Below are 23,314 nucleotides of genomic sequence, written 5' to 3'. Positions count from 1 at the left end.
ATAAGACAGGACAATCTGTGACATATCATCCTACAACTTGCTTTTGTTCAACTACATGTGTAGAAACTTCTGTATTAGTACCTAGATGTAGACCTCTATTTTATGTGTAGCATAGCTTTTTCAGATTATGAATGTACTATGGCTTATTTTTAAAGCACATAAAATCAAATTATATTTTTCCTGTAAATGCTTACAGATGTCCATACATACTTAAGAAAATGACCAAGAGTACATAACAAACTATTATTCAGAGAGAGATGAGACTTTTTACAGTTTAAATTTTAATAAAGGAATTAATCTCTTATTTGATTTAAAAATCAAAAAAAGTGTTCGTATCTTTCCTTTTTGTGTTAAGAGGAATGAGGCTATGATTCTTGCTTATAGAACAGTTGCTAAAGTATGAAGTCCCAGGTTTCCAGATTACACAGCTTTGTATATTCGTAAACAATCTGCTGAGTTTCCATAGCAAGTTGGATCAACAATCCATTGCCTTAACAGATTTTAAACTTACCAATAGATGCTGGAAGGAATTCAGAAAATCAAGGGCTGGAAAGACATCAGCATATAGAAAAATAGACCATAAGAGAAACAAGAGGCAGAGACTCACATCTCCTACCCTTTGGAAACAGGTGAACGGCTTGGTGCGAAGACCTGGGCCAGACACAGTCTCACTTAAGAAAGGGATTAGAGTCAAACCTTGCCTCAAGTGGGAGATGCAGTTTGTTTGAACAAGTAGAAGGTACAGGCTCAAGGATCTAGCTTTGTACTTGGAAGACCTCAGAGACTTCCCTGTCTCTGCGGCTTGGCCCAAGAGCTGCAGAAGGACCCAACTTTTCCACTGAAGGGATGACATTCCTTAAACAGGTTTCAATGCACCTTCGTACTGAAACCCGTAGCTTATTCCTCGTCTCACCAGAACATGAATTTGATCTCGGGATGTGTATACTGGAGGGCCCGCTCAGCTGGCATTGCTTCCCACAGTAGGTGCTGCAATAAGAGCAAGGAGCTCTGGTGTGTCCAGATAGACCTATCTGCCTGCAGTTCAGCTCCACTCTTTGCAAGCTGTGTGGTTTGGCATGACTTGCATAGTTTTTCCTTATGTGTAACACGAGGGCAAATTGCAATGTAAGTTCAGGGCCCCTGTGAGAACCCAGCTTCCAGTCTGACACAGAGAGAGCAGGCAGAGAATGTTTTCTCCCCAAACCACAAAGACTGTGTTGACAAATAATTTTTTTTTTCAACAGATGATCATGGAGGACCACCTGAGCAGCTCTTCTTGAAAGAAGAGGATTATCTCCATTTTGACTGAGCCTGACCCTGTTTCCTTGTAGTGATATACACAGAGCTGGTTAGGACTTCTCTTTATCCTTCAATTGGCCTTAAGCAATGTATATTGGTCTAGCTGAGGGCTGGTGATAGTCTTTGAAGGTGGCATGTGTGTTTCCCTGGTAACCTACACCTGCTGCTCCTTAATGTGAGCCTGGTCAAGACAGGACAAAGAGCCAATGCTCCACGCCACCAGCCAGGACCGAGCTGCCAGCTGGGACCGAGCCTCGAGCCTCAAGATAGAGGCTATGACTTCCTGAGGCTTGAAAGATTACATCAGACTGAAGCACCAGACCCCCCCAAAACATTAGATACTATCTCAATAGCATAAAGCAGATTACCTTCTCTGCATATCCTCTCTGCATATGGCATAGTTTTTCCTTATGTGTAACATGAGGGCAAATTGCAATGTAAGTTCAGGGCCATCCACCTAGCTCAGGTCACAGTAGTCACCTACTTCCCATAATTCTCAGTCATTTCTCCTTAAGCCACTCCTCCTCAAGCCACTCCTCCACTGAATAAAACCGGGTGAGGCCCTGGAAAGCCATCTTCATTGCTGGACTTAGGGCCCCTTGGCTCCCCAATAATTATTAATATGTTTTAGTGTCTTTACTTTCGCTGTGGGAAAGAAACTTTACTATCACTCCCTTTGCACTGGGACTGACAGATTGGAATTAACTTGGTGGGATTCCAATTATGTATCTTTGGGATTACAAATATTGACTTCCTGGACTGAGATGAGAATGTGGAGGGGACTCCTACAGATGATAATGAAAATTGACTTCTATTTTTTGCCTTGGTGGGGAAGGCCAGCACTTTTGCTTAAGTACTGCCATAGTTGATAGTTTGTGAAGGTGGAAATGCTTTTTGCAGTCTAGTCTTCCCCTTCACTAAATCAGTCTTTTGCCATGTTGGGGCTCCAATCCAGTGCTATGTGCATACTAGGCTTGCAGTCTATCCCTGAGCTACCAGCTCGGCTGGTCAGTATTCTGGTATAACATACTTAAAATTGATTAGCTTTCCTGTTTTGTAGTCCCAAAGCATAAGGCAAATTACTTAGCTAAGCTTCTTGAATTTGGCCAGGAAGTAGAAGTCCAAACTCCTTCAAGAAAAATTTGGGTTCCTTCCTGGTTTTCCATTCCATGACTGTTTAAAAAGCAAAATCAACACATAAAACTATGCATAAGGACCTTAATGATAATAACATCTCGTGTCTGTAAAATGTCTTACAATATGTAAAAATCCTAAATATGAAAAATATTACTATTAGTCTTTCCACTCTGCCCTCCAGACTCCACTCCTCAAAGCTGTTTTGTAGATGTGGATCTAAAGCTCACATAGTCCACTAACTTGCCAGGAGATACACCTTCTGAGGGAGGATGCCAGGAAAAAGACTGAATCACTCGATTCCAAGCCATACATTCTTTCCACAACTTTTGGAACTGTCTTCAGTAGTGTAAATGTGTCCACTTCTATATTATCAACAAGTGCTAAGTTTCTCTCAGAACTAATGGCTTTAATTGTGTCTTCCTTCAAAAAATGAGATGTAAATGACATGGGGCAAGATAGGAGATTTTAAAGACAAAGAAGAAGAGGTCTATAGCTGTTATTTCTATTTCTGTTCTTTCTGTTACTTCTACCAACAACGACCATGTGTTGAAAGTTTTTCCTTAGCCACTTTGTAAGCATCACCTTTAGTTCTGTCAGCAACCCTAAAAGGCAAGTTTTATTGTTTTGCTTTATTTATTTATTTATTTTGGTAGAGGACGAAATTAAAACATTAAAACATTTAAACAGCTTGTTAGCACAACTAAGTGTAATTGTCAGAATTTAAACCCAAGCCTTAAAGCCTGGTGGACACCCTTACTAATACTTTTAGCTCTATTCTAGGCTGCTCTGTGGAAACCCTCAGCCAGAGGAGAGGAGTTTAGGAACAGCTGGTAAGTGGGGAAGATAGGTCCACTTGGCATGGGGTCAAGTGTCCTTCACAGGCTAAGGTTATCTAAATTACAAGCTTGCACAATGCGGGGTAGATGCCAAGAGGGCCTGCAGGTGGGATGAGTGGGAAAACACTGATGGTCACTGAGAAAGAAAAGAGCAGGAGTTGGACTCCTCGTGGACACAAGTTATTTTCCAGAATATGAACACCTGACAACACTTCTCTGTGACTGTGATAGGTCAAGACTAGAGAAAGACCACTCCAAGCTATATGTGAACACACATGAGAAGTATACACAGCATCTATTAAAAATAAAAGCTTTAGGCTGGGCATAGAGGCATAGCTCAGGGCTAGACTTTGTTGGGATACATGAAGCCCTTGGTCCAAACTCTAGCGTGTGGGAAGGATGGAGTTAGACGAGTGACATTTAAAAGAGTTTAACTGAACAAAGAACAATTTCCTTTCTCGCTGTCTTTTATGATTCCAGGGACTGAACTCAAGGCCTTGGATCTGCCACTGAGCTACATCCCCAGCCATTTATTATTTACTTAGTTAGTTATTGACTTGTTCTCACTAAGTTGCCTGGGCTTGTGTTTAACTTGCACTTCTCTTGCTTCAGCCTCCTGAGTAGACGAGATTACCATGTATGGGTGGAATAATTTCTCTATTGAGCAACACTTAGGACCAACACATGCTCAGAGCAGCTCTGATCTTAAAAGAAAGTAGTCAGTCTTAATGGCCAGAAAATGGAACTGAAGCAGAGAGACAGCCTGGTCAACATGGTTTGACTACTTGGTTGCCTGGAACGCCCCACAGCTTGGTCACTGTCACTGAGACCCAGCAATTCTGACAAAAGTATCCTCCCAATTAATTTTTAGTTGGTTTCTCTGCTAAGTTAGATGGCAATTTAGTAAGCAAGGACTTGTGTACAAAGACATCTTTAAGTCAAATTTAATTTAATAGTCCAAACATCAAAGATAATTGAGCATTCCCTGGCTACTATTGACTACTATTTCATTATGAGCTACAAATTTAGTTTTGTGGTATTTGTTCCCCTTTTAGATTAGGTTGACTACAACAGGCATCATAGGTTTCCCCCTCCTTCCCTGCATCCGCTCCAGAGCAAAACCCTGATTTCTTAGGCACTACCTGAGCCACCTACCAGCCCTGACTCTGTAATAAGTCCTTTCCAATACGCCTTCTCTCTGAAACATGCCAAGAGTCCACTGTATGCTTTCTCTCTAGATGCAGCAAACAGTACATACACCGGGTCCAACTGTGGAGATCTCATACACTGACACTAAAGTGTGTGCTGTGGCTCAGGAAACTTGTGTTTTGGCTTAAAATACTATCAGAATGACAAAAATCAGAAATTCATGTCTCCAGACCTCACCACCTGAGACCAGGCTCCAAGACATAGAAAGATGAATCGAGTCCGTCTACCTCATTGTTCACTATAGCACTTCTCAAATGTTAGCACTTTTTTCTTTATAAAACACCCAAACTTGGATATTTTGTTTCAGTAACAGCAATTGGACTTAATCTAGAATCAAGCTTTATTTCTGATGTGTGAGTAGTAAAATCCTGTACTTAATGGAGTTTAGCCTTACCTGGTCTCTGAAATCTCTGAATCTATTTTGTTCTTTTTCACTGACTATCTGCTTAGGTTTTTCAAAGAAAATCAGCCTTAAATATTTTTCTGATACCATCGAGTCTAACCCAAAACATCTGGGGCTGCCTCTTGGGTCTTGCAAATGTTTCTCTTCAATCTATTTCTAGGGCTGGGTAATATCTACCTCTTTTCCAGAGTAGCAAGGTAAGACCCATAGTTAAAAAACAGAACAAAGAGACTTCTTCCCTCATATCCAAAAAGTTCTAAAACACTTCCATAAGCCTTATTTCCAGCTCAGAAAAGCTGGAAGGCTCCACTGTGAAAGGCAGTATGTATACTTCCTGGAGCCTTGTACTATGGTAGAACCCACAGACTCCTTGGAGCTGCAGGACTCAGAAAAAGGTTCTCCACCCTTCCTCCTGCTCTGGAGGTTCCCATGTCCTACTCAGTCCCGAGCCCCTCATTTCTAGGGTTCTTGTCTCCTAAGCCAGGGATAGCTTCATCTGGATGCCTAAGGCCAAGAGAGTTTAATACAACCTTTCAGCAGGATTATGTGTTGTTCCTCTGCTGGCGAAACCCCAGCTTCTAGCCTAAAGAAGCCTAAACACATACCAACTACCATGAGTGTTTTTGTTTCATTCCACTAGGTATACTGGTTCCAGAGGTAAAGAACTCAAATCATACCAAAAAAGAAAAAAGAAAAGGGGGTCCTAAAAGGCATATTGGAGTGTTCCATAAGGATTTTAGCTGCCCAAGTTTGTCTATAGATCTATTTTTTTCCCTGTATTTTAGGGAAGGGTCTACAGGGTGTTCAGGGTCTCACTGCTAGACTGGACTCTAGTGATCCACCTGTGTTCAGCCTCCCAAGAGCTGGGATTACAGTCACACGCCACCATGCCCAGTCTCAATTGCCCTCTCAGAGTGCCCCAGGGGCGGGGCTGGCACAGCAGGCCTGGGGATCGAACCCTTGGCCCCTGTGCCTGCTTGCTGTAGATCTAAATAAGTTTCTTACAACATGTTGAAAATTACTTGACTGTATCAGCCTTATTAGTGATAGATCATGAACTCAAGCACAATCGGTGCTCCTGAAGATGCTCAGACATCCCCGGACAGACGCACTAGATCTGGGCCATAACTGAATTGTGGAGAATGAGATAAAACCCCCAGATCTCAGTGCTGATGCCAGGTTCCAGGCTGCTGTACTAGAGGATTTCCGTGAGGTAGAAATCCTCAAGACTCTTCCAAGAAGACCTTTTTATTTTTATTATTATTATTAATTATTATTATTATTTTGTAGTACCAGGGATTGAACTCAGGACCTTGTGTTTACCAAGCAGGTACCATTGAGCTATCATATCCGGCTTAAATTATTATTCCTTTGGTACAGGTCTTGCTACATAGTTCACACAGTGATGCTCCTATCTCAGCCTCCCCAATGGTGGGACTACAGGCATATGCCACCATGCCAGTTTGGGGACTGGTGCAGCATGCGGTACCGGGGATCAAACTCCGGTCCTTGTGTTTGCCAGGCAGGCACTTAGACTGCTGAGCTATCGCCTCAGCCTGGGAAGACCTTTCATATGAATCCCAGAGCTGACAGCCTGAAACGTAGGAAGAGTAGAGTGATATCCCTGGAAAGTGCAATGTTCCCTTCAGTGTCATTTTACCTGTTTTTTTTTCCCCCTTAATGAATATATTATTTACTTTTTAATCCCAAACCCTACCTGCGTGAGAAGAGGGCAACCACGCCGTGGCAGAGGAAGGTTCCCTGGGAGACACGACAAGCGGAACCATCTCTAGGTCACGGGCTGCCTTCCGCTGCCTAGACGCTGGGAAGTCTCAGAAGTCAGGCGTGACCTCGTCTGCAGCCAGGGCCCGCCCGAGTCAGGGCAGCTGGCGGGCGTGCAGCCGACACTGGGGTCTGACCAGGGCGTGCCAGGTGGCGTGTGCTGCTCCGTCCCCACCCCCCAGGGGCTTTTCAGCTCTCGCTGCCGCCACCTCCAGCTCCCGCCGCAGGCAGGGCAAGCGCTTGTGTGGAGTGAGGCGAGAGTCCTTGCTGATTCCAAAGTGGGAAAGCGGGCGGAAGCAGCAGCAAGGTCCCCAGCGCGTGGTCGGCCAAGCCCAGGCCGGCAGGCACCTCTCCCTGGCGTCTTCTCGGCACGTGACGGGTGCTGAGCTGGCTGCGGGGCTCCTGGGGGCGACCGCAGAGGCTCCCTCCGGGGCTGCTCACTGAACACCTACTGAACACCCTTTCTTCCTTTCTGAGGGTCCTAACTCTATATTTCCTGGACCCAGTTTCTTCCTATCTTGGAGGAAGATGAGAGCTCTTGTTTTGTTAAAGTGCGTTCTCTGTGACTTCTCAGTAAGGTCTTTTTTTTATTTTTATTTTTTATTTTTATTTTTTTTTATTTTATACTTGCTTGTCAGAAGATGTCATGCATCATGGAAATAAATAATTTCCCTCAGCATTCTAAAGGGATTGCTTTGTTTACAAGATCTCACTACACAGATTGGACTCGTAGTGATTCTCCTCCCAGGGGCTGGGATTACAGGCGCATGCCACCACACCCAGTCTCAATCGCCTGCTCAGCGTGCTGCACCCCCACTGAGGACTGAACCCCGGTCCCTGCATCTGCCTAAGCAGGCACTTTAATCCGCTGAGCTATCTGGCCAGCCCATACCCTATTCATTCTATATTACCTGTCCCTTTTTTCTTTTTCTGGAAACTTATAGAATATTTATTTCCTCCAAAAGATTTTAAAACAATGACTGTGACCTATAATTTTCTTTCTCTCTTTTCTTCCTCCTAGCATTTAGGATTACTTTGGTTCTCAAATTTTCCTATAGTTTTGCTACATTTAAAAAAATCTCTTATTCATTTTGCTCTGGTCTCTGAGTAAATCTTCAATTTCAAGTTTTTAAAATGTATTTCAAACTGCCAGTGTTTAACTTCTTGGTGCTACTATGACAAATAGCCATGAACTTAGTAACATACAACAGCACAAATTTGTTATCTTACAGTTCTTAAGAACAGAGGTCCACACTCAGTTCCCTGGAGTAGAACCATGGTGCTGGCTGACCCAGGTTCTTCTGCGTGAGACCTGCTGTTCTTGCTTTCCAACTTCTGGAGCCTGTCTGCACTTCTTGGTTTATGCCCCTTTCTCCCTGCTGACAACCAGAAGGGTAGCAGCTTCTCTCCTCCCTGTGTCCTGTTCTTGTCCTTGCAACTCTCTCTGAATATAATACTCTTGCTTGGATTTCACATCCTAAACTCCGTCTGAACTGTAGTTAAATATAATAACTAAAGAACTTTTTAGATGTGAATTTCAGTGCTGAAAATAAACTAATATGAATACTGAAGGAAATAACTAATTGATAACTTAGATGAAATTTTATAAAGATTTATTTTCTATAAATTTGATTTTTATATTCACTATATGATTATTTCTGTTATGAGATGTCAAAAACTGTTTTCTTTTTTCAATGTTGAGATCCAACATTGTTATTTATTGTAACATAAATATATAGCATGTGTTAATATAAAGATTGCTACATAAGTCTCCATGTATTTAAACTCAATTTTATATTAATCCTAAAATCCAGAAAAGGAACTAAATAATTACCATGTCATATTATTATATTTAAGGTGTTAAAATTAAAGTTGAAGGAATGCATTTTTATGTACAATGAAAAGAAAAGGGGAGCTTTTTTCATGAAAAGTAAAAAAAGAGCCATAAGATAAATACTAACAGGTAAAATTACTAGAAAGTATTTTTATAATTGGAATGTGTATAACCTCAAAAGATTTGATTGTCAATTCAAAATAGCATGAATAAGAGATTTTAACTGGTATGAGGTTTCAATAATATTAAGAATAAGAAAATGAAGATCTTCTATAAGGTAAAGGGAAATCTGAGAAAAAAAAGAGACAACTCATGTTCTTCATGCACGACATGCACTCATGGTCCAGAATAGCTATAACCTCTAAAGAAGTTTGAAGATTTGCTTGAACATTGTACCACATTTCCATTTTATACAACCTAGAGTTGTATATCTCAAATGATAGTCTCAAGGATATATGCCTCATAGAACAACAGACCAGGAGCCTATTCACTGGATGTTACTATCCCATAGTCAAATACATAATCCTAAGAACATTTCAGAGATGGGATACCTTTATTTTAGTTAGTATCGGTATTTCTTGGTAAGTTAACTTTACAAAAAGACCCCTTTGTCAAAGATAAGTGGCTGAGTATGTTTGCAGTTATTGCTGCACTTTTTTGTCTATTCCATTGAGACTCAGGTCTTTTTGTTGGTGGTTGTGGTTGGTTGGATTTTTTTGTTTTATTTTGTTTTGGGTTTTGCTTTTACCAGTATCCTGTTTTCTTTGTAGTTGTTGTATTTATTTTTTAATCATAGTAGCTCTGTAGTATAATTTCAAATCTGAGATTGTGATGCTCTCTGCCTTGCCTTTGTTGCCTAGAATTGCTTCTGCTACTCTAGGTCTCTTCTGGTTCCAAATAAATTTCAGGAATGTTTTCTCTAAATTTGTGAGGTTTACTACCAGTATTTTGGTTGGGATTACATTAAATCCATATAGTATTTTTTAAATGTCTTTGGTACAGGATCTACAGGGTCTCTCTACACAGTTCAGACTCATAGTGATCCTCCTGTTTTCAGCCTCCCAAGCACTGTGATTACAGGGGTGCACCACCACACCCAGTCTCAGTCGCAGTCTCAGTGCACCCCAGGGACAGGGCCAGCACAGCAGATGGTGCCAGGAATCAAACTCCGGTCCTTTTGCTCTGCCTAACAAGGTATTTTAGTCTGCTGAGCAATCTGGCTGGCCCCATATAGCAATTTTGGGAGTGTGGCTATTTTCACTATGTTTGGGAGTGTGGCTATTTTCACTACCTCCTCAAAGCAAGAAATATCTTCCTTTTTCCTGATATCCTCTGTAATCCTCTTTTTCAGAATTCTATAGTTTTTCAATGTAGAGATCTTTTACTTCCTTTGTTAGATTCATTCCTATGTATTTCATTTTTCTGTTGACATTATGAAAGGTGTTGTCTCTCTAATTTCTCTCTCTGAGTTTGTTATTTGTTTACAGGAATTTCATATGATGAATATGATCATTATGTACATATAAATTGTACTGATCAATTAATGAAAAAATCAAAATTGTTCATTAAAAATGTTATGCAAAGAAAATATCTAAGAATGTGTATTATAATGGTAACTTTAATTATGGATATATATTTTGGCAATTAGTGCCTTTCTTTTTTTTAAATAATACAACTATTTTAATTGAGAACATAAACAATTAAACTAATATAATAAAAAAAAAAACCTGACAAATGTTTAAAACAAACAAACAAAAGTACTCTTGCTCCTCTCTCTTTTTTTTTTTTTTTGACACAAACATTTAATGATCCATTATTCTCCAGGGAAATGGTTACAGAGGTCTTTGGAAACTAAGAACACAACCATGCAGCACAGATCTGAACTAGCTTCTTACCACAACTACCCTGTACACAATAACCTTTTTCTCTCCAAAATGACCCTCATCTCACATGAAAATAGTTGCCACAGGGAAACCAAAAATCTAGCTTTGTGGCCAAAAGGAAAAACAGCAAGCCGTTGGCTAACTGGTAAGAGCAGAGAACCCAGAGCCCTTCGCTGTGCTCTTTGGGCCTTCTTACTCTTGTTCTTGTCTCTTTTTCAGCCCGTCCATGTTAGCTCTCAGCAGGCTTGAATAGGCCAGCTAGAACTTCCTCACTTCTTTAGAGCTCCTCATAGTGCTGATCTTTTTTCCCATCCGTAGCTCTCAACAGACATTTGTTATCTGCAGGCTCACAGCCCTCCACAGAGCCCTTCTTTGGACGGATCTAGTTCGACCATTGTATTTCTTCAGGGTGATGAACACACTGCCAGACGTCAGCGCTTCTGGAAGAGCCTGGTCAGCTCAGTCAGGAACTGCTCACTCTCTAGCAGCACCATCTTGGTGAGACAGGATGCCTTTTGCTCCGCTCCTATAAAGATGTTTGTGATTCATTGGGCTCACCTGCATAACCGGGATAACCTCGCTCAAAAATTCTTCATCACACCTGTAAAATCCACTTTGAGCTGACATATTCATAGTTTGCAGAGATTGGCCATGGCATGGGGGTGCGTGCGATGACAGTTGATCTGCCACTGTCGTTATCTAAGTTTGTTTTCCACTGGTCAGCCTCTCTAGGGACTCTCTAGCTGACCTGGTGACACTCTGACTGCCATCATTCTGAGACCTGAGGGCCTTGGGAAGGCTTGGGCAGGGGAGTGTCTCAGTACCCAGTACGCAGAAGTACAAGGCGCTTGATCTGTCTGATTTGGGTGTAGCACACATATCTTTATTGAATCTAGTTTTCTCCAATTCAGAAATTCTGCTCTCTAGAGTATATATCTGCTACTGAGCCACATGGAGAGAAGGGAAGTGGAAACTCTTAAGTTCTGTCTCGTTCTAGCAGTCTTCTTAGACTTGTGGGTCAGACGGTACCTGGTACTATAATTCAGGAGTCTTTTGAAAAGTCTCAGGTGTGAATCAGGCTGGTCCTCAGTTTACCCAACTGATAGCTCATGACACTTATGTTTCTTAAGTTGATTTTGACAGTTTGCAAACTCTCCTAGTTTGCGTTGTAGCTCCCCAAATTCTCTTGCTGTTGTAGCCTCTCCTAATCTCTCTATATTTGTACTTTTATGTCTTTATAAGAAGCCTGTTATAAATTAGCATGATTTTATATAGGCCTGAAATTAGAGGGGGGTGTGTTCTCTTAATCCTGAAAAAACATTTTTTTTTCAAGTGAGTTAAGTTCTTTGATCAGGAATGGTGTCATCTCTGACCTGTGCAGCCAGACACGGATGGAATCCAGTGCTCTAAAATAAAAATTTTAGTCATCAGGTTCATGTACCTGCTCTGCCTGCTCAATTACACACATTCCAACTTGACTCACTGTCACACTGTCCTGCTGGATAGGAACTCCCAGCTTCATTTCACAAAGGAGTAAGCAGAGCCCGGCACAAGTCTCTTGGTATGTGTAGCTTGATTTTCTTAATAGTAACCTCAAACTGCCCCTGTTCCTTCTTGTTCCCCTGGGGGATGAAAGCACACAGGCTGCTGGATGAGTGTCCTGGAACCTGAGTCCGAAGGCTGCTGAACTCATCATCTCCAAGCCTATGACAAAGGAAGTCAGGACGTGCTAGTTTCCGGTGCACTGGGGCTGCCTGGTAATGCCCGCCTCTTACCATCTCCTTCTGTTCTCTAGACCCCTGGCCCTATCACCTTCTCCCATCACCTTGCCTTTTTGTTGCTTTGGTGGCATTTCCTGGTTGCAGCCAGCCTGTCTCCTTCAACTGCTCCTGGACTCTGAGTAAAGCCACCCCAGTTCTAAGAGTTTTTGTGTGCTCACCCACTTCATCTTCACAGCAACCCTAGTGTTGCTCCTGTCTAACGGAGGAAACTGGTACAGAGAGGTCAGTAGTTGACAAGGTCCTGCAGATTTGAAACTGAACAATCTGCCTCCTTTTTTTTTTTTTTTTTTTTTTTTTTGTATTTTAGGGAAGGGTCTACAGGGTGTCCAAGGTCTCACTACTAGATCGGACTCTAGTGATCCGCCTGTGTTCAGCTTCCCAAGAGCTGGGATTGCAGGCGCGTGCCACCATGCCCAGTCTCAGTTGCCAACTCAGCTTGCCCCAGGGTGGGGGGGGGCCCAGCATGGCAGGCCCAAGGCTTGAAACCCCTGGCCCTTCCTCCTTTTGTTATTACAGATGACTCGCACATTATCCATGTGCCCGGCCCTGTCTCTGGGATAAATTTATCAGTGAATGCCCACAGATTGGTGTGTACAGATGTACCCTGACCTCACAGCAGCTCTAAATCAACCAAACAACTGAAAATGAAAAATACTGAATAACAACAACAAAATTAAGAACTTGACTTAATTGGCCATGTGCGAATCATGTACCCAATATCTGGGGAAAACATACACTTTCTAAGTACACAGAATATTTATAAGAATCATTCATAAAACAGATCCTAAGTGTTTTCGGAGCATCAGAATCAAATAGCTCACATTCTGTAAGTACAATAAAATTAAATTAAAAATCAATTAAAAACATAAAAACCTTACATATCTGAGAATCGTAAAGCACATTTAAAAACTCATGGATCAAAAAACAAATCATGGGGCTGGTGAGATGGCTCAGTGGTCTAGAGCATCTACTTAGAACAAGCTTAGCAAAGCACAGGGACCCCGGTTCAATCCCCCAGCACCACATGCCAGCCAGCCCCGCCCCCTGGTGGGCTAAGCTGGCCACACACACACACACACACACAAATAAATAAAATTAAAAAGCAAAACAAATCATATGAAAATGTAGAAAGCATTTGTAACTAATGCTAAGGAAAATACATTTCAAAACTTGTGTGATGTATTCAAAGTTGTACATAAATGACACTGACAAAGGTTCTACAATCTGAGATACAGGATCTCAGGATAAATCCTGAGGGGATTTCACTGACCTCATCAGACCCAAAAGCTACAACTCTTGCTGCATAAGTCCTGCTTTACCTTGGTCTTAACCACCCAGCAGAAAAGTATAAAAATGAAATATAAGAAGTAAAGCCATGCTGTTATGCTGAGCTGTAGGGGACTCAGGTCAACAATTTCTGATATTGCCAGTCAAGCGGAAGACCCAATACTATTATGGGCTACTGGACTCTTCTGGAATATTTTATTGAGTTTACACACCTATAATACTCAAAAAACGGAACGGAACTTAACAAAAAAAGGGGATACAGATGAATGTCCATTTTGTATCTGTGTATTCCAAGTGTATATAGTTACATTCTCTTAATGAATAGAGGGATTTGTTCTTTTCTTTTCTTTTTTTTTTCAGAACCGGGGATTTGAACTCAGGGCTTTGCGCTTGCCAGGGAAGCACTTATTCCATTGAGCCATCTCCCCAGCCCTAATGGATTTGTTCTAATGGTGTTTGTAAATAGGATCTCATGTCTGCAGCTTGTACAGCAATTAACCACTAGGAAGAATGTATGCAATGTGTTAATTATTGAAGCTGATATCCTATTTACAAACACCATTAGAACAAATCCATTAGGGCTGGGGAGATGGCTCAGTGGAATAAGCGTTTCCCTGGCAAGCGCAAAGGCCTGAGTTCAATCCCCAGTTCTGAAAAAAAAAAAAAAAAAAAAAGAAAAAAGAAAAAAACAAAAAAGAAAAGAACAAATCCCTCTATTCATTAAGAGAATATAACTATATATTTATCCTAGCCACTTTGAATACACAATACCAATTTGATTTGAAACTGTCTCATTGCTATTTGTTTCTCAATAAAATTATGGAAAATAAATAAATAAAAAAAACCCAAAGTTATACATAAATGAAAATATAAAATTTTAGTAGTTTTTTAAGGAGAGAGAAAGATTGAACATTAATAAGATAGACATTCAATTCAAAAAGAAAACAATAGTGAGATAGACTCAAGGAAAACTAGAGATAAATAATATATGTAAGGGAAGAAATATATAAAATAGAATTTACTCTGAACTAGGACTAGCTGGCAGGGTGCTTATTCTTAACAGAAATAGAATCTCTTTAGAATCTCTTACGGTGTAAGAAAAGATCTGTGACATACATACCTCCCTCTCCTATTTTAAACTCATTGAATGGATTTGACAGAAAACATTAGAAGATACTTCCTATTTAAAAAATATCATTTTTTTCTAATAATTCTAGTAGTATACTTTCAAAGGAAATTTGTGAACAATGTAAGGTACTATAACTCTTAACTCCCTTATCAGGTGATTCTTATTAACTGCTAACAGTGAAATATTTTCTAGTCATTGTTCTATGTACCTGAAGGCTTACACATGTCTGCATGTAACTATGTAGTTGTTTTTAAATCTTTCCTCAAATGGCACCCATCTGTTTGAATTCGGTTTAACTTAAAATGCCATCAGCAACATCTTCAAATGCAGAAGTTTTGGTGGCTATATTGAAATTTAATTGTAATATAGTAAAAGTGTCACACTGCTGTGGCCATATGCCAACACTAGACAGTGTCCCCAGTTCTGTGGTACAATTAGCCAACATTTATTCAGAGTCCACTCAATGTGTGGATACATTGAATCTTAACAGAATTGAGCCAGGTGATTTGTCTGAAAAACTGGAGGGTCTGATTTGCCAGAAATCTTCTTACAAGAGGGCTGAGGCATTTGGGGGAGAATTTCACAAGGGCCTGGGTACAACATGCTCTGGGCCCTCACTGAGTGAGAAATCCATGGGCCGTCAGAAGCATGGCTTATTCAGAGGGCAGCGAGGTGTCCACACCTTGGGCTGTCCCCTGGACCGGGTACTAACAACTCGTGTCTAAGCGCTTTGAAGCATTCAGCACTATGAATTAGTTTTTAAAGAAAGTTCAGTGAATCTCTGTACCACTCGGGGGCCCACACACCTCTCCCTTAGAAGGCTCTAACACAGAGTCTAGAAAGGGGAGACTTTGGTTGGGTCATTTTGGTTGCAATGAGCAGAGTCACGCTGATTTAGATGGAGTTTTACTGAAATGACCTAGACAATGAAAAGGCAGTGAGATCTTCCAAGAGTCCAAGAGCAGAAGTCAGTCTTCCTGTTCACTGTCTCTGTTCACCATGGACAAAGGCAGATGAATGAAGGGACAGAAGTCCGTATGTCCTCCTTCCACAGGGACATCATTAGCACGAAACACATACTCTCTTTTTCAACTTTTAATCATTTTCTTCACAGCAAAGCTTCCTTTTGAGATTCCTAGTTCAAATTCTCAAGTACAATTGATATAACCACCAATCTTACTTGGACAGAGTTTACTCCAGCTTGGGTCAGACCACCAGCATGACAATGGGCTCCCCAGGCTCGGGAGACACCCCTGCTTCTGCCAGCTGGGTCCAGAGCAGGAGGATCACAGGGTGTACAACACAGCTTGCTTTCAGAATGCTCACTTCAGCAAAAGCTGTGGACAAGGGGGTTTCCCCTAGTGGAGGCTGTCGGCCTCCAGGCACCAAGGAGACTGTACTGCCCAGTCCTCGGGACTGTTCCTGGCTTTGGCACAGGTGTTGACAGCAGCTGTGGAGGACAGCAATGGAGAAGTGGCAGAAGTGTTAAGGCCTGGAAATTCTGTGGTGGAGATGGCACTCGGCAGAGCAGCCACAGACAGTAGAAAGACCAGGCATAAATGTCAGCCCAGAGTGCACACCGGGCCCGAGGCTGACAGGAAGCCATGAGGCATGGCAGTGGCCCTGAAGGGAGCATGGTCCATACAGGTGGCAAGTGTACAGACAAATGTTCTACTTGAATTTTTTTCTCTTGATCCAGTGTTAACAGTCTCATGACACAGCTATCAACTGGTAAATGGTTATTTTTAACAGCAGCCAGGTGCTTATGTATTCAAGACTATGTCTTCTTGTCACCACCAGGAACAAGAAAATAAGAGCAGGAGTTAAGTAGGTGGCATAAATTTGTATAAAATTCCTTTTGGAGTTTTGTCATTGAAAGTCATTTAAAGTGCTCTTGCATGATGCTTGCAGATATTTAATGTGGAGAAGCCTGTAGAAAGGCCATAAGCCTTTAAAACCCCAGTAATAAAAATACACTTAAAAATATTTATGGTATAACACGTTCAATAAGTGTCAAAGATATTAGAAAAGTAGGAAGCATCATTGCCAGTGATCTCAATCATTCACAGCTGGTATTTTGGTGAATTTCCTTCTAGATTTAGTTTCTATCCCGAAATTTAATTTTTCAGTACAGCAAAACACCAGACATTTAAATAGCTATGCTTATGCTGAAAAATACCAATTTGCAAACTGCCTTTACTTGGTTGTTTTTCTTCTTTTGGATACAAGAACTATGTATTTCAGACTGACTGTGAACTTGCTATGTAGCCCAGGCTGGCCTCGTCGTACCCATACTGATCTTCCTGCCTCAGCTTCCCAAGTGTTGCAATTACAGGCATGCTCCCTATGTTCGGCTTTGTAACTTGCCTTTTTATGTGACATTATTAATTTCTAAAATACCTTTTGTAATTGCCATATCATTTCACACATAATGTGCCACTCGTACTTTTCCCCCTCAAGTTAGGCCTTAGCCATTTATAATTTTTCAGTATATTAAGCAATATTGCAATTACACAGATTTGCACGAAGCTTTGCTCACATTCTTGCTTCTGCATTACAGATTCTTGAGACGGCTTTGTTTGATCACAGCATACAAACATTTCTGGAGTTTCTGGCACATATAACTTTGAAAAACATTCTAAATAAAAAGGTAGCAGTATTGCTGTTGGCACTTCCAGTGAGGATTGTATGGTTCAAAAATTGACGTAGTATATACTAAATATAAAGACTCTATTATTTGAAAATTGCCCTAAAGTTTATACAGTAGATATAAGACTTTGACAGATGCTCATATGCTGATAATGGAAACATTCTTGTCCTTATTCAGATGATTCCAGGCTATAGAAAAAAAGGAAAAAAAATAAGTTATAAGTTTGGCTTGATTAATTATTCATAATCTCATTAGCAATTAAACTTATATTTTATATTTAAAACATGGTAGAATAGGAGAATAAGTATTTGAAACTTTTAGGAAAGGCATTATACATATTACATTGCTAAACCAAAGACACAATTTTTCATTTATATTTTTTCTTTATTTTGTACTTATTTACAGTTTCAACCATAACTCTATTAACAATTTCAGTGGGATAAAGACATCTTTCCCCCTTTCAAGTTGCATGCTAATGCACAGGGTATAAAAATGATTTAGTAGTTCAGAGAAGTTACCTTAGTAGGGTAAAGTTCTAAGCCTTTAATTAACCTATGAACAAAAAATCTTAATAAATGGTAAAATTTCTTCATCCTTTGGGGAATCTCTACATAAAAAAATGAAATGTGGTTCATTAAAAAATGCTGTATTACTCTCATCATATATCACAGAGCATAGAGTTTATAATTATCAAAGTGATTCAATTCACATACAGAAGTGGATGGACACATCGGATCTCAGAGAAAATTGTTAGAGTTTGAGTAGAGATGAAGTAGTAGAATTGGAAATCTTTGAGGGAAACTCTAGAAACCTTTGAGTAATAATGAATTTGAAGCAGTAGGAGTAAGACAGAGGAGGAACAGTGAGAGCCGAGAGGCCGTTACCTGGATGATGACGGAGTAGGTTTCACACAACATCTTTGATAGCTGAAGGATCACTCTGATGAGGCAGACAATCACTTGGAGCCCGCTCAGGGTTATGAGAATGGAAAACAGAATGACGTTCCATTCCACTACGTGTGCAGGCTCCAGACAGAGGCTCCATATGCTAGAATTTGTAAGGAAACTAAGAAAAAAGGAGGAAAAGGTCAGCAAGACCCACACCCAAGTCTACACACTTATTCCAAGGAAGAAGATGCAGGTATTGTGTGTTTTGGAAATTAATAGACACTACTAAAATTTATGATAATATCGATGCATTATTATATTAGTGACAGTGAAGAATAACATGAATTATACATTTGGAAAACCATTCATTCGTACATGTACAGATTGAGCACACTGCATGCATAGCCCTGAACTAGAGATTTAGTTTGTTATAAACAGGCGCCCACCTTAGAAGCAATGTCAGTTTAATTAGGCAGCAAAACATACACAGAAGACTTATATAGTAGTGAAGAGCAGCACATGTTAATGCCAACAGAGGTAGAGAGCCTTTCTCAAGAGGCCATAAATGGGCCAAAGAAGGATTTGGGCTTGTACTCTACACATGGCACAAAATAGCAAAGAGAAATTCTGTTAGCAATTCCTTGATTTTGATCCCAGCCCTTAAAACAGTGATGCTCGAATACGAGTCTGCCTCAGGAGTAGCCAAAAGGCTCAGTGAGAAGCAGAATGCTGGGCCCACCCCATGGCATCTGGTTCAGGAGGTCTGATGAGATAGATAGTCCCTCCCATTTCTAGGTTCCCAGGTGATGCCGCTGGCTTGCTGCTGCTCTGGGCCACATAGTGAGACCCTCTGATCTGGAACAGCTGCTGTTAAGAAAATCTCATTGGATGATGGAAAGACAGCAGATTGAAGGTTTCAATCAGTCTAGTTTAACACAGGGATGTGAGAATTAAATCACTCCCAAGAAAGTCTTCTTTTCCTACTTAAAATTTTTTTCCTTAGTACATGTTTGCAGTACAGAATGCTTACATTCCTTTTGTGGAATTGGTACATAGCTCCTTCTCATTTGAGACAATACCACACTGAATTCACCTGACTGACTTGCTTACTCCTAGATCTGCCTGGACCATTAGAACCAGACTCTCTATTCAGCTAAGTTAAAAGGGTGAACCATGCTCTCTAAAAGACCCTCAAACACAATCATCACATCTGTGGAGTAGAATTATAAATGGATATTTACAACCATTATGAGTTAAAATTAAGGTGGCCTTTCTTAGAACAGCAACATACAACCTGAGGGCTGGCCGTGTGGCTGTGGGTGCTGCCACCAGGGATGGGAAGAGTCAACTTTGGCGAACACTCTCTTTATTGTGAATTCCCCTCTTTGCTTTTCTTCCTTTTTCCTTAATTTCTCTCCTATTCCTTTATTTTTATTTATTTATTTATTTATTTATTTATTTTTTGCGGTATCAGGGATTGAACTCAGGACCCTGCGCTTGCCAGACAAGCACTTATTCTACTGAGCTATCTCCCCAGCCCCTATACCTTTACTTTTAACTCTCTTTTCCTTCTCTTTATTTCCTATCCTCTAATGGAACCTCAGAAGCGCTCTGAAAATGTCTTGACATTGTTAATGGCTCTTCTCTTAAGCAGCAATGAACACTAAGTATGGACGTGGTACTCCTGTGTGCATAGGATCTTGAAGAAAAACTTCACCCTCTGACATCCAAAGTTTTATCTGGATAATGAGATTAATATATCAAAGTATTGTGACTATTTGGTAAGTTGAATGGCTACTTCAGTAAAGAATTAGAGTTCACAAAAAGGTACCAAACAAAAATCCAGGGCATAAAAAATTCTATTGAATGTGTGGACAGCAGAAACAATCAATATGAGGATACAATATAAAAAACTAGAAGCTAAGACTGGTACAGGTGAACATATTTTCAGAAATATCTTAAAAACAATAAGACACACAGAAAATCTATCTAGCAAGTGCTTGATGATGCAAAAAAGACTAATCTAAGATTAATTGGTATTAGTAAAAAAAATCAGAAGACAGCACAGATCTATAAGACCCCATTTACAGAAATAATAGCAGAAAGCTTTCCTAATCTAGGGAAAGAATTTAATGTATAGCTAATGAGGTATATTGGACCCCAAATAACCACCAGCAGAAAAGAACTTGTCCACAACACATCATAGACAAAACTCTAGAAGTCCAGCTCAAACACAGAAACCTTAAAACCTATTAGAGAAAAGCAAGCAAACACTTATAAAGGTAAACTCATTAGAATTACAATAGCCTTGTCAACACAAACCATCAAGGCCAAAGAGTTTCATATTACGAAAGAAAATAAATTCCAATCCAGATTGATAGGTCCTGCAGAATGATGTTACAAAATTGATGGAGAAATACGCCATTTCCATGACAAAGAGCACCGGAAGTAATTCACAGTCACTGAACCAGTGCTCTGAAGAGTTCTCAAGGATGTCCTGAAAAAATATAAGGAAGCTAACAATGCCAAAATGTCTAATGGAATGAAATACATCAAGAAATATGAATAGTTAAGCAGAAGGGGAAAGATAAATCAGCAACAAGAACATAATGCAATGGTAGGAATCAATCTGTATGTTTTAATCATAACTCTGAACATAAATGCTCTCACCTCCCCAGTCAGAAGACACAGATTGGCAGGTTGAATCAAAAACAAAAACCAAAGAACTTCAATCACATGATGTACACAAGAAACACATTTAATCCAAAAAGACACAACAAGCTAGAAATCAAAAGATAAACACAATGTTCCATGCAACAGGAGCCTGAAAATGAGCTATCTTATTTGTAGACCGAGTGGTCTGCAAGCTAAAACTGAACAGATGAGGCAAAGAAGGTCAGTGCATAGTAGTTAAGACAACAATTCAATAACATAAATATATATGTACCCAACACTAATGTGCTCAACTTTATAAACAAATACTACTGGACATAGAAGATCAAATAAACATCAACATAATTATAGTTGGGGACTTTAATACCACTGTATCTCAAACAGATCAGCTAGAAAAAAAATCAACAAAAAATCAGATTTCAATTATATCTTTACAGAAATGAATTTAATATTTACAGAGTGTTCCACCCAACAACAGAATATACATTCTTGTCAGTGGCTCATGGAACCTTTTCTAAAATAGACTGCATACTATCCCATAAAGTAGACTTAAGTAAATACAAAAGAATTAAAATTATCCCATGCATACTATCAGATCTTTTTGCAGTGTAATTAAAAATCAGTGGCAAAAAAACCCCACAGAAATTAAGCAAACAGGGACTGTGGAAATAGCTCGGTGGTCTAAGCACTTGTCTAGCAAGTGCAAGGATCCTGGGTTCAATCCCTAGTACCATATGCTGTGCAGGCCCCAGAACCTTGAGCATGCTGTGCCAGCCATGGAACCAGGAGCAATGGCACCAACCTGCAATCCCAGCTCTGGGGAGGCTGAGACAGGAGGACCACTATGGGTCTGGGCTACGAAGCAAGACCCAGTACCATTAGAAGTTAAGCAAACACATGAAAATTAAGCAATATGTTCTTGAAGAATCAATGGATCACAGAAAAAAATCAAGGCAGAAATTAGTTCCTAGAATAAAATCATAATACAAGTACAACATACCAGAATTTATGAAAATAATCATGCAGAGTCTTCAAAGAGCTAAAAATAGAATTTTATTTGACCCAGCTATTCGCCTTCTAGGTATCTTCCCAAAATCATTAAGGCATTGTATTACAGTGATACATATATGCCTGTGCTTATATCAACATAATTCATAAGAGTTAAATCTTGGAAGCAGCCTATTTGTCCAGCAACAGGTGAATGGAGAAAGAAAATGTGGTACTTATACACTTATACACAGTGGAGTACTATTCTGCCATAAATAAGAATAAATTTTTAAAACCGGATATACCTTGACACTATAATGTTAAATGACACAGATCAGACACACAAGCTTAAAGATCACATTTTCTCTGATATAAGAAGCTCACAGCAAAAGAAATTATCGACAATAGAAAATATGGAGATTTAGCATTTTCTAAAAGGAAAGGGGTTAAGAAAGGGATGGAAGGGGGAAGAAAGTAGGAGACAGGAAAGGGTCAAAAAATAAGACATGTGCATGTGCCAACTCCTCACTAGGATGCAATCAGTACCTACTATAAACATGTACTAATAAAAATGCTGTAAGAAATAAAATGGGTTTAGGATCCTCACCAATCATCACAAGGTCAGTGGCAGCATCGTCCACACTGTGGCAGACTGGGGATACCATGTGGCATAAAGGCCTAGGCAGGGTGGTGACATTAATAATAAAACTTGGCATGTCACAAAAATTTACTACATGTCCTTCATGCATTACTTCCATTTAATTCTCAATTCTATGAGTTCAAAATGATTACATCTCCAACTTACGAGACTCAGAGATGTCCAGATATTTGCCAAAGGTCATAGCGCTTTTAGTAGGAGAGGAAATACTTCAAATCTACAAGCATCAAAGACCTACGTTCCAAGGGCAGCAATCACCCTAAGGCTTCCATCTCTAATATTCTGTTGGTTCCTCCTAGATGGGGGTGGGGTCCTCTGTGCTTTATGTCTGATTGTGTAGCACTTGACCCGCGTCTTGAACATAGAAGGTACTCGATAAATATTTGCTGAATAATCCTACAAATGAATAACTGATGCGTTTAGTTTTAGTACTGTTCCTTGTTCCACCCTGCATCTCTCAAGTTTTGAAAATTACAAGACCAGAGGCTGGCTTACCCACATGGCCTCCACATATTTTTACACAGACAGAGGCAGGTGAAAGCAAGCATCAAAGACACCTTACAGGAGCCGTGCAGAGGCGTGTGGGCAGACTAAACTTCATGCATTGAAAGAGGAAGCACTTCGGTTTAGTGGCAGGGAAAATTTCAGGGACTTGTGGCATGAAAGAAGAGGTGGGGTCTTCCCTCCACCCCGAAGGAGTTTGCACATTAAGGTCCTCTTTCCTGAGCCCCTTCAATCTCACAGGAATCTCCTCCAATTACTCAACAAGCCCTGAGGTTACTGTTGGGGTTCCCCTTACCTAAAGGAAATCCCTGCTTACTAAAAGAGGTCAGAGTATGCGACACTTTATTGAATGTCCACAATGAAGGAGCTCTGGGT

At 40.3% G+C, this 23,314-nt stretch overlaps 1 protein-coding gene and 1 pseudogene across 1 annotated transcript in view; both read right to left on the bottom strand.

The window, feature by feature from the left end:
• Positions 1–10,400: 10,400 nt before the first annotated feature.
• Positions 10,401–10,877, bottom strand: LOC101568187 (annotated as a pseudogene).
• A 3,577-nt stretch (positions 10,878–14,454) lies between these two features.
• Tm4sf18 (transmembrane 4 L six family member 18) overlaps positions 14,455–23,314 on the bottom strand; it is a 20,124-nt gene continuing 11,264 nt past the window's right edge. Inside the window, exons 3-5 of the mRNA XM_023722890.1 lie at positions 20,538–20,614; positions 18,115–18,295; positions 14,455–17,418 (exon numbers count right to left, since the gene is read on the bottom strand). Of these exons, the coding sequence (XP_023578658.1) occupies positions 17,404–17,418; positions 18,115–18,295; positions 20,538–20,614 (273 nt within the window). The 3' untranslated portion in view covers positions 14,455–17,403. The remainder of the gene's footprint in view (positions 17,419–18,114; positions 18,296–20,537; positions 20,615–23,314) is intronic.

Source organism: Octodon degus, unplaced genomic scaffold (genome assembly GCF_000260255.1).
Source record: "Octodon degus isolate 3935 unplaced genomic scaffold, OctDeg1.0 scaffold00093, whole genome shotgun sequence".
In the NCBI taxonomy this organism is placed as follows: Eukaryota; Metazoa; Chordata; class Mammalia; order Rodentia; family Octodontidae; genus Octodon; species Octodon degus.
The sequence above is the reverse complement of the archived record's forward strand: the minus strand, read 5'-3'. Positions and strand labels throughout refer to the sequence as shown.